Source organism: Dermacentor albipictus, chromosome 1, assembly GCF_038994185.2.
Source record: "Dermacentor albipictus isolate Rhodes 1998 colony chromosome 1, USDA_Dalb.pri_finalv2, whole genome shotgun sequence".
NCBI classification, from domain to species: Eukaryota; Metazoa; Arthropoda; class Arachnida; order Ixodida; family Ixodidae; genus Dermacentor; species Dermacentor albipictus.
Window position 1 is genome coordinate 493,423,061 of NC_091821.1, and position 15,714 is coordinate 493,438,774.

The 15,714-nt window shown below is 46.7% G+C and overlaps 1 protein-coding gene across 5 annotated transcripts in view; it reads left to right on the forward strand.

Moving 5' to 3' along the window:
• LOC135913105 (glycogenin-1-like) overlaps window positions 1-15,714 on the forward strand; it is a 78,179-nt gene that overhangs the window by 16,280 nt on the left and 46,185 nt on the right. For all 5 annotated transcript variants that reach the window (XM_065445788.1, XM_065445769.1, XM_065445797.1 and 2 more), the window contains exon 6: window positions 1,891-2,041. In XM_065445788.1, coding sequence (XP_065301860.1) covers window positions 1,891-2,041 — 151 coding nt within the window. The remainder of the gene's footprint in view (window positions 1-1,890; window positions 2,042-15,714) is intronic.

The following is a 15,714-nucleotide window of genomic DNA, read 5'->3' on the forward strand; positions in this document are numbered from 1 at the left end:
TCTTGTTAACGGCACCGACAAAATCAGCGTGCAGACCGTGATCATTCGACCTAACTGCACGCTATCGGCCATCGAACCGATAACGCAATAGCCGCGGGGCCTTCACTTTTATATATCATTATTCGCGTTCAGAATGTCTAAGCATGACTTCAAATTTTAAATGCCCAAGCTCCAGTCCTCGCAAACCGTGCGCATGAAGTTTGAGCCAATGTTGTTTAGCGAAGGTTGGGTTAGGCCTCGCCCCGTCGAGTTCGTGCACCCGATACCGGGTGACCTGAACTTAAAATAACGAGTTACGATGAAGGACACTGCTTTGATAGTCCAGTCGTGGTCCTATAGTTTTTCGATGCCAACTTCTCTTTACTTCGCACGGCGCGTGCACAATAAGTAACAAGCGGCGACACAGTGCTGTGGCAACATCCCTGCGTCACCGTTCCCGATGGCTGCCGATCGCATTGGCTACGTAGATGGGTGGGTCAGCACGTGTTGTTATGCCGACACATTTCTTAATTTCAGAGAAGCACTGTTTCCCTATGCGTCATATGGGAAACAAGAGACAATGCCTTCGATATAGAGCAGAAGAAACGACTGCCTCGCTCAGTTGTATACCATCTGTGTCAGCAATGGCATCCGCCTTTACGGGAGAGAACAACACGGCCTATAAATGAGCACTTAATTTATATGAGCACAGTTTTCTCTAATAATGTTTCATGGCACGCGCAAACTATAAGTATGATGGAGTTAAAGAAAAGCGAGAATCAGAAATTAAGTAGCTGCCCGTAATATGTTATCTGAATCACATTTGCCATTGTTTCAGTGATTCGGCCGCTCATATTGTCTCGTCTCGGGGTATGTTGTCTCGGAGTATGTTGTCTCGGGGTATATGTATGTTTTGCTACGTTCTGGCGTTATTTAATATCAGCGATGCACCTTTTCCACAATATTTGTCACTCTCAACGACCTGCGTCTGTAGATGTCGATGCAAACAAGTGCACCGCTTTGATAAATCCGGCGGAGAAGGCTGGGCTCCAACACTTCTTGAATATGTGAAATGTCAGAAAAATGTTTAAGAAGAATACCAAATGCGAGCTGCAAGTGCAGAAATCAGCGACAGCAAACTCCAAGGCAGCCGTGTCGGCAAACGGAACTCGACGTGCCTTTATCGGTCGCACTGTTTGCAGAATAGCGCACATAGGCCTTCTCACCCGGTAGTCATTGAGTGCTACATGACTTCCAGAGACGACATGCTGCCCCGGAGACGGTATTATTAATTAACGGAGATCCACGAAACGCACAACAGACGCACTCTCAATATGGGCATATGTACACAAATCAACCGATGAAAGCCCCGGCACTCTTCCAAAACATTTTCAGCGGAGTGCGGCATAGGGCAGCACAGGAACATGAAAAATGCGGATTGCTAAGCACTGAGCGTAGTGTTGCCTACAGACCGCGCGTATCTAGTCTTCCCGCCGTTCCATCTGGTTAGGCCGCGATGTAAAATGATGTAACTGAATGGGCTAACCAGCTTCAATAATGTTTCAGTGACTGTTCGTACACCCAGAAACACATGTTTGATCAGATTTCGTTTTACGTGCTATTTCGACAACACAACATGGAAAAAAAAACTACGGAACATATTAAATCAACGTAGTCGGCGGCAGCGCCTGCTGATGCCGGCCCGGCCGTCACATTCCATTATATTCGTGGCGCCGCCGCATAAAGGGGCCACCGACGCAAACTGATCGTGCCCGGTGCCTATAGAAACGTTCTAGAATGCAGGTATTTTTTGGACTTGATACTATGTCATTTCAAACGGACCCTCCCTTTGCGTCCCATTATAAGCATGGCTGCCGTCTGTGGCGCATCTGAAACACCCGTCCTCCATAGGTGGGACCTGTTCAGCCGCCACGTGCAGCCCAAACTGGCGCGACACCCATGCGGCGACGAAGGCCGCAAGCCGGGACTCGTCTGCCGTGACGAGATATGCACCCCACTCTACCGGGAGGAGCCAGCTACCCCGCTGCCCATCGACACGACGGTGAGAGGCTTTAACCATTTGCTGCTAAAGCCCCTCAAACTTCGTAAAGTAGTGCCACGCTTCGAAGAATGCCGCCTCCTCCTCGCGCGCTCTGGTCGAGGCCGACGCTGCGTCGCCATTGGCCTACTAGCATCACGTGGACACTCGCGCTGTGCATCAGCGCCATTTTCGCTCGAGAAGCGTCTACGGAGTGGCGAGGAGCGCATGTTGGCGCCATAGCTACGCTCGAGCAGTGTAGGCGGCGCCACGGTCGAGGAGGGAGCATGAAAGAGAGGAGAAACGAGGAGAAGTGAAGGCGGAGGAGGAGAGTGCCGATACTTTACGAAGTTTAAGGGGCTTTATTTGCTGCCCAATCCAATACGGTTCGCGGCAATTACTCCGAAGAGCACGTCCTTGAGTGACTTCATTAGACCAATCTGCTGCCTGATGTCACTCTGGACATAGAATAAAGAACCAACTTTAGAGAAGGTAAACTGTACCTTCCGCAGTGGTACGAAAATAAGCAGCGGTAGCGCATGGAACTTATTTAGGTGGACTCCAGATGGCGCTGCTTAACCAGGAAGCGGACGTCCCTTTTTTAAAAGCAAAATTCCAATGGCCGCTTTTTGCCGGTAGCGTACGCTGGTACGCGCCGTCCTTGCCCTGCAGGCTATGTGGCATGCCTCAATGCCTTGGCTGCCGCGTAGCTGGTGCGTTCTAATTGCCAGGAGACCAAAGAGCCTCTACTGACGCCCATACAATCAAGCCATAAGTGAGTGAACAGAACGTGCGATTTTATTGGCAGAAGACAAGCAGTGTACACTCTCGTGCAATAGCCGAAATAAAATTTCCATGTGGAGATACGCTGGAATCTTTGACGCGAGCTCGTAAGCGGCTCACCATCGTCATCGCACATGGCGGTCTAGTAACGAGCGACAACCAGCGGCGCCAGCAGATTGGACAGAGTGTCCCGCCTGTTTGCAGCGGCAGTCGCCGTTGAAGATGAGCAACTTGCATTGCGATGCTATCGGGTGTTGCAGGCATCTGCTGCAGCAGCCAACACAGCGACATGGCCTACCGGGCATTTTAGCGTTGACTCCTTTCCAACCTGCACGTTACTTTTCTTTCGGGGGCCGCTAATGTGTGGCTCACACTTGGTGTCCCACATTGTCTCAACATGGACAAGTCGCTTTCTTGGGCATCACCTTCATCAGCCACTTTTGCGGGCCTTTGCACCCAACTTCACAGACGTCGGACCATGTAAGCACGTATGCTGGTCTCCGTTCGTGCTTAATCGCGGCCGAGAAAGGCCGCAGGCTCAATTTGCCCATGGCAGCAGCAGGAAAGGCTGAACGGGCAGCACGAATCACGGTGTGTAAATTGGGAGCCAATGTCACTGTGCGGACTGGAGGAGCAAATGCTTACTTCGAGAGACTGCTTCCCAATGCAACTGACCTGGTCGCCATATTCAAAAAAACGTAACACGGCGACCGTAACCAAGTAAGATAACAGCTAAATTAAACAGAAATCAATTAACACATGACGCTCAGAGAATACATTATACATTGGCTACGAACGATATGGCAACAGTGAGCATTCACATACACGGGTCTTTTAGAATAAATTCAGCCGCCTACTTACTGGCATAATGCTTGCCTTCATCGCATGTGGTGGTCTGGTAATGAGCGACAACCAGCAGTACAAACAGATTGGACAGAGCGTCGCACCTTTTTGAAGCAACAGTTGCCGTTGAAGATGAGCAACTTCCATTGTGAAGCAATCAGGTGACGCAGACATCTGCTGCCGCAAGCAACACAGCGAAATGGACTATCCGGCATTTTAGCGTTAACTCCTTTCCAACCTGCACGCTTCTTTTCTGTCGAGGGCCGCAGATGTGTGGCTAACATTTGGTGTCCCACTTTGTCTCAATGTGGACAAGTCGCTTTCGTGGACATCACCTTCGGCAGCCATTTTTGCGGGCCTTTCCACCCATACGGCTACCAACTTCATACACTTCGAACCATGTAAGCACATATGCTGGTCCATTCTGAGCAAATCCTGCCCGACGTAGGCCACAAGCACAATTTGCCCATGGCTGTAGCAGGAAAGAACGAACGGGAGCATCAGTTACGGTGCCTGTATACTGGGAGTCTATGTCACTGTGCAGACTGCAGGAGCAAACGCTTACCTCGAGAGACTGCTTACCAACGCAACTGACCAGGCCCCCACATCCGAGAAATATAACACGGCGACCACAACCAAGTGGCACAGCAAAACCAGATTCTGCAATCAATCATTCAGTGTAGCTTGCGCAAGGAACCAGGATATCGAGGAAGAAGAGCAATCATCAACGAGACTAGGAATATGGAAAATGAGAAAGCTTGCATTCAAGAGAGAAGGCACTTTGCTCTGCAAGCATTGAAGGCCAAAACATAAAGAAAAGTAAAATGGTGCATAGCACATGATGCGTAGGTTAATGCAAGAGACATGTCCATGCTGCATTTCAGGAGAGGAATTGTGCATGACAACATACACTAGAAGGTACTGCTACAGATATGTTATGCTACTAGACAGTGACAGGTATTAAGTATCAGCGAAGAATCGGTTGACCTTTATGTTTGGATGAGGATGAGTGATCGCAATGAAAAAGCTTGCATTTATAGAAGAAAAATACCACTTGGAACAAATGGAATTGACATGGCCAGGAAGCTGATTAAGGGCAAACTGACGGAACTCTTTTGGCCAGCGTCGTCCGTGATTGATCAGAAGTTGCAGGTACATCTGAAGACGAAGAATTTCTAGAAAGTCCTTTTTGAGTTAGCTGGATGACTCAGCCAATGTGTCCGTGCTGGTGGTATGGTGGCTGAAGCTCCTTTCAGTCTTGACACAGTGCTCTGCAGACTTGATATCTCATGCAAATTCTTCTACATGCGCTTCTTTGTTCGTGGTGTAAAAGCCTTGCGAATTCGGCTCCAGCCCCTTTCTGTTGGTGTAGATAGGAGCTCCTGTGATGACCAAGATATGCTTGGCATAGACTCTGTTGGGGCAGAACAGTGACACATAGATAAGCACAGATTAGCCAAACTCATGTGTGTTTTTTTTTTACGTTCGAATCAATTATACTGAACCATAAACATGAACAAGCATTGATTTGTGCTGCCAACAAATGACATGTATCTCAAGACTAGCGAGCCAATACACCATATATCAGGGATATTTATTTCTGAACCACGTGTTCTTTACCTTGTAGTAGCAGCCAATGTCCACACAATGGCCTTGCTGTAGCAGACAGCAGCTTCTGTTTAATGCATAGAGTGTGTTGCTTTATACTAGTGCCATCCTCATTGCTGTATGTCTAGAACAGAAATTTTGACTGAATCAGAACTTGAAAAAAGCACAATTTTGCAATATGAAATACAAAAACGTGTGATGTAATGGTTTGCGACTACAGAACACATGCAAATGTACACTGTCTGTTCTAGGGTGCTTAAGCAGCATGTTAAATAAATATTGCTATTGTCCATAAAATTGATGTCTGCTTAACTACAATGCATGTAAACAGGTTAAGTATTATTAAGAAAACAAATGAGAACATTTGTGCGCTCATTTATACACTGGAAGAGATCACACTGCTGGTTCCACAAGCAAATGCATGAAAGTCAAGCTATTAGAAGTGATGCATTATTTTTGTGCACGAACGTGATGCACCGGTTCACTAATGCAAAAATATTTGCCCTGGGGTAAACCAAAGTGAACAGCAAGAACATTTTGAACCAACAAGTACGAAATATGGGTGAATTATCACGCTTGCAACTGTTTAATACATTAAATTCTGTACTTTCACATCATTTTACCAAAGGATTATTCGGTTTTGTGGACGAAAGAAGTTGCCGGCGGACTCGAAAAGAAGGTTTATATGTATATTGTTACGGCTACTCAGTCACCTATGGCCACGGCTACAATAAGATGAAAAATTAGACGCGCGTTCCGATATCTCTCTTTTGTATAACGACAGCCTCGCAAGTAACGGTTTATTTAGGAAACAGCAACGGCGGATCCTGACTGCCCCTATGTTGTGCAGGATCTAGCTCGTTAACTTGTCTCCGCCTGTAAGTTAATGAGACGAAAATTATATAACGATTCAAGCAGCGGCATTAAACGACTCACCGTTATTGCCGCTGTCAGCCGCAGCAGAATCCAGCTCCCGTTTCGATGCAGATGTGTTCCGAACGGTTCACGACCTAAACCCAATTTTCGGGCTTACATGTCCGCTTGCAAACACGTCACTTCACCCCAAGTTAAATAACGCGAGACATCGAAGTGCAATAAACTACTTTTAGCAAAAAAGAAGCAACCAGTCTGAGTGCATAAACGAATGAATCCGTGCCACCATGCACTCGAAAATACTGGTAAAAATTTTAAATCCAGGCCAGAGGTCACGTGAAAGATCGATGATGTTGAACGCTTTTTGCGTTTATAGTAACAAAGAAACAATAAACTTATATGCAAAGAGTACAATATCTAATTGTTAATGATGATCTTGCTCTCTTTTTTATGTAATAAAAATGCTTCGGTAATTGTAAGAGAAAGTTTGTAAAATAATATTGCGCTTATTACGGCGCCTCTGGCGGGAAATCTTTAAACTAACGTAAGCATCTCGAAGTGATTCTACTATGTTGTTTTTGTTAGCAGCAGCGCGCGGTCGATTTTTTCGCCCTTTGTGGCCATTTGTTGAACTTGAGAGTGTGTGGGGCCTGACTCGGGACAAAGCACTAAACGCGACTAAAGCACAGAACGCCTATATAAACCTCAAGAAGGGATACTGTACCTTCCACAGTGGAACGGAAGTAAGAGTAGCGGTGACGTTATGGACCAAAGTATGCGACCGAGAGATGACGCTAGAAAAATCAAAACCAACATCGTCATAATTACCTAGTGAGCAATATGGCCGCTACGGTATCGGCTGGCGGGGATCGTTGCGCTGCTCACTCGCTGGTTTTAAGCGTTTTGCTACCGCTTTCCGGGCGGGTTCGTGTGTGCGGTACTATAAAATGACCACAGATACCTTTACTATATCGCCATGTGACCGAGAGGCCTCAACTGGCAAAAAAAAAACACGTAAGACAAGTAAGCTTGCATTGTTTATTGTCAATCGTGAATGAAGCAATACATGTCCACACTTTTCGTGCAGGTCAGGTGGAGCTAATGCAGTCAGTCACTAAGTTTACAACGTACAGAAACACAGATAATAATCTATTTAACGGAACCAAAACCTGAAATCGAGCAAAGTTTTCTCATCGTGTTTGGCGTGCCGCTAAAGCAAGGAGAAGGAAGCTTCAGATAACGAAATTTGTTCTCGGCTACACTCGTACTTGTATTGCGTGCAGTGCTGTTCAACGTATTTCATACTATAAGTATATTGTCTGCCTTCGACGGTAGCAGCTCGATTAAAAAAGAAACATAAGAAGTGCTCGGCAAAGATGTACTGTCTTTAAGGTGCGCTTGGGCTGCAATGTCGCATTATTTTCATAAGACATTGGTGATAGGCGCGAAGTGTAGAGGAAAGAAATGGTATGCTAAATTTTAGATTACATATTGTCTATTCTTGATATTTCTGCGGCGCGTGTAGTATTCAGGTGCAACAGTAAAGGCTTTGACACAAGTGGAGTAGCCTTAGGGAGGCGAGGAGCGTTATGGAGACGACAGTGCTTGCAAGGACCTCTGCAAATATTGTGTATAAACAAGGACACTAAATAAAAATTTAAGTATACCCAATTAATGCTCGCAGATCATTGGAAAATGCAATTTACGGTTTCATGTTGAAAACACATCTCAGCTTCTGTGTTCAAACAATGGGAAAAGGTAACAAGGAGACGAACACTTCAGTTGAGTAGCAGAGGTGAGCAAGGGAAGCCTCAGCTTGTACCCAACGTTTCAACTATCAAACATATTTGTGAGGGCCGTGACGAAGACAACTTCCCACCTTGAGGCTTCCCTTGCTCGTCCGCTGTTGATTGGCTGATTGTTAAGCCAAACTTCGAGTATATTTCACAAACTTTCTTTGAACACACTGTTGTCAGGTACGTCTTCTGTTTTTTGAACAGAAAGAAAATTTGATTTTATTGGTTGGTCATGTTTCATGTTTCAGAAGTGTGTACTAGGCCGGTTGTGTGAAGTTGCCTTCTCTAGCCAACTCTTACGGTGCAGGGCTGGCCTAGTTACTGATTTTATGCCAAGTGTACATGAGCCTTTTGTAGTTAACAAATTAAAAATAATGCAATATCAAGATCTAATTATAACCCTAGCACTTAACATCCTAACAACGTTCCCTTAGATTGCGTCATGTCCAACAAATATATTGGTGTACATATTACAAATAACTTAAATTGGATTGATATAGAGCACGCCATTATTATTGCTATTCACCTGCTCGGGTGCTTACAGTGTAATTTTTCCGAAGCACTGTCTATTTTAAAATTACACCTTTACGAAACTCTAACACGCTCGAAACTTCAACATGCATCTGCAGTATGGAAACCTAATCGCGTTCACCTTATTACTTCACTTGAACGAGTATAATATAACTCTGCTCGTTTCATTCTTTGTAATTATAACCGTACCGGGAGTATAACCTTAATGAATATATCCAGCACTTATTCCCCTAGCTAACCGCCGCAGTTGCTCGTGTTTCGCTATATCTTAATGTTTTTCGTCATACCACACTTCACCACAACGTCATACCGCGGCCTCAAGTACATTTCAAACAGCATCGATCATCGCAATAAGGCAGGGATTGATTCTTGTTACACGAAGTCTTTCTTTCAATCTTTCATCCCCCGTACATCTCAGGAATGGAATCACCTTCTCTCAAGTATCGTACCCATCACCGATAAGAGACTTTTTTTGCAAAACATTAGCTAACATTGTATAATCAGGAGAATCATTGCGTTACCAGCACTCACTGCTCATGTTTGTTTGTTTCACTCTACTGCTTTGTAACCATTCCCCTCTTTAATGGCATATGCCACTGAGCGTACTTTAAATACAAAATAGAATACTCAAGTGAAGAGTGACTGCCAGAGCTTCTCCACATGAAACATAATTTTCACAAAATTGCACTGAGCGGTGTTGAACGTTTTAAAATTCTTTGCAGTTTCATGTAACAAATTAACGCTCTGAGGGAGCATGCGATACTTGGTGGTGATGCCCGTCAATCGGATTTGCAAATAGCAGATGACAGACTTTGTGCATTAGCGAGTAGAAGTTTGCTACATTGTTTCTATTCCAGTCGGCATGGCTATAATGACGAGAAAAGAAACAAGTTGGGAATCAACATGTTGCTTCTTCGATTGCCATAAAATGCCCTTAAAAGCAACTAAGCTTGTATGTCAAATTTTAGTATTCCTGCTGGGTGCGATACAAAATTGTAGACTGCTACTTCACTGATTGTTGGTTCATATAGGAGGTCAGGACTGGACCGGACCGGACAGGTCGCCATTGGAATATGAACCTGGCAACGTTTAACGAAAGAACGTTATCTAGTGAGCCGAATCTAGCAGTGCTATTCGAGGAATTAGAGGGCAGTAAAAGGGATATAATAAGGCTCAGAGAAGTTAGGAGGCCAAAAGAAGCGCATACAGTGCTAAGAAGCCGACACGTCCTGTGCTACCGGGGCTTAGCGGAGAGACGAGAACTAGGAGTCGGGTTCCTGATTAATAAGAATATAGCTGGTAACATGCAGGAATTCTATAGCATTAACGAGAGGGTAGTAGGTCTTGTTGGGAAACTTAATAAGAGGTACAAAATGAAGGTTGTACAGGTCTACTCCCCTATATCTAGTCATGATGACCAGGAAGTCGAAAGCTTCTATGAAGACTTGGAATCGGCGATGGGTAGAGTGAAAACGAAATACACTATACTGATGGGCGACTTCAATGCCAAGGTAGGCAAGAAGCAGGCTGGAGACAAGGCAGTGGGGGAATATGGCATAGGCACTTAGGAATAGCAGGGGAGAGTTATTAGTACAGTTTGCGGAACAGAATAATATGCGGATAATGAATACCTTCTTCCGCAAGCGGGATAGCCGAAAATGGACGTGGAGCAGCCCGAACGGCGAGGCTAGAAATAAATAGGCTTCATACTCTGCGCTAACCCTGGCATCATACAAGATGTGGACGTGCTCAGCAAGGTGCACTGTAGTGACCATAGGATGGTAAGAACTCGAATTAGCCTAGACCTGAGGAGGGAACGGAAGAAAATAGTACATAAGAAGCCGATCAATGAGTTAGCGGTAAGAGGGAAAATAGAGGAATTTCAGATCAAGCTACAGAACAGGTATTCGGCTTTAACTGAGGAAGAGGACCTTAGTGTTGAAGCAATGAACGACAATCTTGTGGGCATCATTAAGGAGTGTGCAATAGAAGCCGGTGGTAACTCCGCTAGACAGGATACCAGTAAGCTATCGCAGGACACGAAAGATCAGATCAAGAAAGGCCAATGTATGAAAGCCTCTAACCCTAGAGCTAGAATAGAACTGGCAGAACTTTCGAAGTTAATCAACAAGCGTAAGACAGCTGACATTAGGAAGTATAATATGGATGGAATTGAACATGCTCTCAGGAACGGAGGAAGCCTAAAAGCATTGAAGATGAAACTAGCAATAAGCAAGAATCAGATGTATGCGTCAAGAGACAAAGCAGGCAATATCATTACTAATATTGGTGAGATAGTTCAAGTGGCTGAGGAGTTCTATCGAGATTTATACAGTACCAATGGCACCCATGACGATAATGGAAGAGAGAAGAGTCTAGAGGAATTCGAAATCCCAAAGTTAACGCCGAAAAAATTAAAGAAAGCCTTGGGAGCTATGCAAAGGGGGAAGGCAACTGGGGAGGATCAGGTAACAGCAGATTTGTTGAAGGATGGTGGGCAGATTGTTCTACAGAAACTGGCCACCCTGTATATGCAGTGCCTCATGACCTCGAGCACACCGGATTCTTGGAAAAACGCTAACATAATCCTAATCCATAAGAAAGGGGACGCCAAAGACTTTAGACCGATCAACTTCCTGTCAGTTGCCTACGAACTATTTACTAAGGTAATCGCAAATAGAATCAGGAACACCTTAGACTTCTGTCAAGCAAAAGACCAAACAGGATTCCGTAAAGGCTACTCAACAATAGACCATATTCACACTATCAATCAGGTGATAGAGAAATGTGCGGAATTTAAACAACCCTTATATGTAGCTTTCATTGATTACGAGAAAGCGTTTGATTCTGTCGAAACCTCAACAGTCATGGAGGTTACGGAAACAGGGTGTCGACGAGCCGTATGTAAAAATACTGAAATATATATATAGCGGCTCCACAGCCACCATAGTTCTCTATAAAGAAAGCAACAAAACCACAATAAAGAAAGGCGTCAGGCAGGAAGATATGATCTCTCCAATGCTATTCACAGCGTGTTTACAGGAGGTATTCAGAGACCTGGATTGGGAAGAATTGGGGATCAAAGTTAATGGACAATACCTTAGTAACTTACGATTCGCTGATGATATTGCATTGCTTAGTAACTCAGGGGACCAACTGCAATGCATGCTCACTGACCTGGAGAGGCAAAGCAGAAGAGTGGGTCTAAAAATTAATCTGCAGAAAACTAAAGTAATGTTTAACAGTCTCGGAAGAGAACAGCAGTTTACAATAGGTAGCGAGGCACTGGAAGTGGTAAGGGAGAACATCTACTTAGGGCAGGTAGTGACGGCGGATCCGGATCATGAGACGGAAATAATCAGAAGAATAGGAATGGGCTGGGGTGCGTTTGGCAGGTATTCTCAGATCATGAACAGCAGGTTGCCATTATCCCTCAAGAGAAAAGTGTATAATAGCTTTGTTTTACCAGTACTCACCTACGGGGCAGAAACCTGGAGGCTTACGAAAAGGGTTCTACTTAAATTGATGACGACGCAACGAGCTATGGAACGCCGAATGATGGGTGTAACTTAAGGGATAAGAAAAGAGCAGATTGGGTGAGGGAACAAACGCGAGTTAATGACATATTAGTTGAAATCAAGAAAAAGAAATGGGCATGGGAAGGACATGTAATGAGGAGGGAAGATAACCGATGGTCATTAAGGCTTACGGACTAGATTCCAAGGGAAGGGAAGCGTAGCAGGGGGAGGCCGAAAGTTAGGTGGGCGGATGAGATTAAGAAGTTTGCAGGGACGACATGGCCACAATTAGTACATGACTGGAGTTTTTGGAGAATTATGGGAGAGGCCTTTTCCCTGCAGTGGGCGTAACCAGGCTGATGATGATGATGACGACTTTCCTGATAGGGCTCAAAGCCCTCAATCTGGTAATCTTGCAAACATTTCATTTCACGTAGTTCAAGAGGACCTGTTGTCATCATGGTGACTGCTGAGCTTCTTATGGCTTGGCGTGGGCAGCTTGCAGAACAATAATCTCTATTTTGTCCATCTTCCTGAATACAGAAATGATAAAACTATGACAAACAAGCAAGCAGAAAAGGGTGAAAAAAGTTAATCAAATAAATGCGATAAACATACCTTGCGAGGATTATGGCTCTGTGGTGACACATTCACTGTTGACTTGTACGTCCAGAGACAATAGAGTCCAAAAGGGTGGTCAAATCTGAGCAGCGTCTTGGTGGCTGTAGGCAAAAGAAGAAAGAGCCTCAGTTACACACACACGCACACACACACACGCATACGCACAGGCTATTAATCCAACTGTATCACCGGAAGTACATTTGTATTAATGTGCAGTGAACTTATCACAGTATATCATTCATGCAGGCACAATAAACACTATTAATTTTTTATACTCCACTACGTGTTAGGAATTTTATCAACGTGACAAAATAACAAGAGCCTTGTTTGAATTGCCTTTGAAGAGCAATACCTTTATTATAGTTTTCCAATTTGAAAAGAAAATGAATACAGAAATCTGTTTTATCCGCCTCGCAACCGAAGAAATTCATAGTTGAAAATGCGAAACATTATTTTTTTTTCTCACTGGTGCACAGACCTAGAGGCTGCAAAGTTAATCCGCTTTCTTGGGTAGTTTCCAAACAGGTTCTGCTCAGTTCCAGCGACGAGTTATCACGCTAGCTAGCTCATTTTCTTTTTCAATCAACGCGTCAGTTCGCGGCCAGACGCGGCAGATCACTGACGAAGGAAGCCGCGTATGGATGGACGGACGGACGGACGGACGGACGGGCGGACGGGCGGACGGACGGACGGACGGACGGACGGACGGACGGACGGACGGACGGACGGACGGACGGATGGACGGACGGATGGACGGACGGATGGACGGACGGACGGACGGACGGACGGACGGACGGACGGATGGACGGACGGACGGACGGACGGACGGACGGACGGACGGACGGACGGGCGGACGGACGGACGGACGGACGGACGGACGGACGGACGGATGGACGGACGGACGGACGGACGGACGGACGGACGGACGGATGGACGGACGGACGGACGGACGGACGGACGGACGGATGGACGGACGGATGGACGGACGGATGGACGGACGGACGGACGGACGGACGGACGGACGGATGGACGGATGGACGGACGGATGGACGGACGGACGGACGGATGGACGGACGGATGGACGGACGGACGGACGGACGGGCGGACGGACGGACGGACGGACGGACGGACGGACGGACGGACGGACGGACGGACGGATGGACGGATGGACGGACGGATGGACGGACGGACGGACGGACGGATGGACGGACGGACGGACGGACGGACGGACGGACGGACGGACGGACGGACGGACGGACGGACGCTATGAGCTTCCCCTTTGGAACGGGGCGGTGGGTTGCGCCACCCAGCTCTTGCTATTATACTGCCTAATTTCCTAGCTAAGTTAAGAAAGAAAAGAAAAAAACACTATGAACTCCCACCACCTAATTTTCTGACCGCCTATTGCGAACTTTGCTTTTGTACGTCTCCGCATTTTGTCGTTTCTCTATACTTTTCTTCCGCCAATCTTCCGATCACCTCTTACTAATCTCTATTGCGGACATGTTTACTTTTCCCCTACTCTCACTGAACCCAAGGGTTTCAAGGCGGCCAGTGCTGCCTAAATCGCAATGTTTAGCCGCCTTGAGCGCCCCTAGCAGAAAAAATACAAATCAAAGTATGCGACCAAATTCAGTAGCTCCATTTGCGTGCTTCATGCTGGAACGCGCCGCGGTTGATGTTTCGCCCTCTGTGGCGATTTCTGGAACTTGAGGGTGTGCGGGGTGCGACTAAAGCGCCTGAAATGCGCTAACACAAGCGCAGACTTCAATTCAGTCACGAAAAAAATTTAGAAAGAAAAAACAGCTCTCCTCAGAACGAAACATCTATAGACGGCTCTTCGCCGTGGCAGGTAGTAGTCATTAGCGCATGGAGGAAGGAAACTAAGGAGAGGCCCTGACGTCACTCTTTGTGAAGCTAAAGTGAAGCCGGAAGTTGGCGTTGCTCATGGCGTTGCTCCGCCTATCGGGCCAGCTTTCCTCTCTTGTTTACATTTGTTGCGAAACCACGCCGCGCAGCGCGCAACCGGGCTGCTCGGACGCGCGCGCTCCGCAACAATGCTAAACAATCGCGATGTCTCATTGCATTACAATTGCCGAAGTCATGTTCAAAGAAGTTCATAATGAACTTCGCAAATTAGGCCGTGAGGTCGAATCGGCTGCTTTTTCTAACATTTATGAAAATAAACATGCCTTATAAGGCCAGCCAACTGAACTGTTCCCATCAACCGCAGTACCGGCGGCTGCCCAGTTCTTGCGTGTTTTTTTTTTTATAGGTCACCTTTATCGCTGTCTTCTACTTGCCTTTCTCTGCTTGGGCTTCCTGGGGCTCTCAGACGGTCTTGCGAGCTAGACGTCTGGCGATATCAAAAAAAAATGTACGCATTTTCACTGCACTGCAAGAACGCACTGGAGACACGTACGACACACCGACCCATTCACGATCAATTTGGAGTTTGTGAGCACAAACACCTTCCCGCTTGAGGAATCGTCGTGCTTTATTGAACAAACTTCAGGTGGCCGCGCATCACTACGACAGCGCGCCGGCGAGGAGTGAGTGAGAAAACTTTATTTCGAATCAGAACGATTCGCGTCCGGCGAGTTAGTGGGCTGGGGCACCCGCCAAGGTTACGGCCAAGAGTTCTTGCCTCTCGGTGGCTTCCTTGGCCCGCTGGACTGCCCAGGGTTGTTCTTCCAGGTTCGAGCTGAGCAGCGCGGCCTGCCATCGCGCGCGGAGTCTGCCGATGGAGGCTGAGCCGCCAGCGAGGAGGCAGAAAGTCATTTCAGACTCCGCGTTTAGATTCATTGACTGCGGCCTGAGCGGCGCCTTCTTCCCACGGTAAATGAAGCTTCACGGAACCAAAGTTCTGCGATAGTCGGCGCACGGTGCAGAACAGTACGCGCGTAGAACCGGCCTACGTGCGACCATGGAACAGCCGTTTGATGTGTTCGCAGGCGTATGTTCTGTGGAGCCTTGCCGACTCTTCCTGTGCATCCGCTAACCTTCATTAGCCTGCGCTTCTCGCGCGCACAGATAAGATACGCCTGCGGTAGGGAGGATTCGTTCCTTAAGTCAAAGCAGCCGCTTCTTTCCCATCTTCCAGGATAAAGCATCGGCTGGCAGG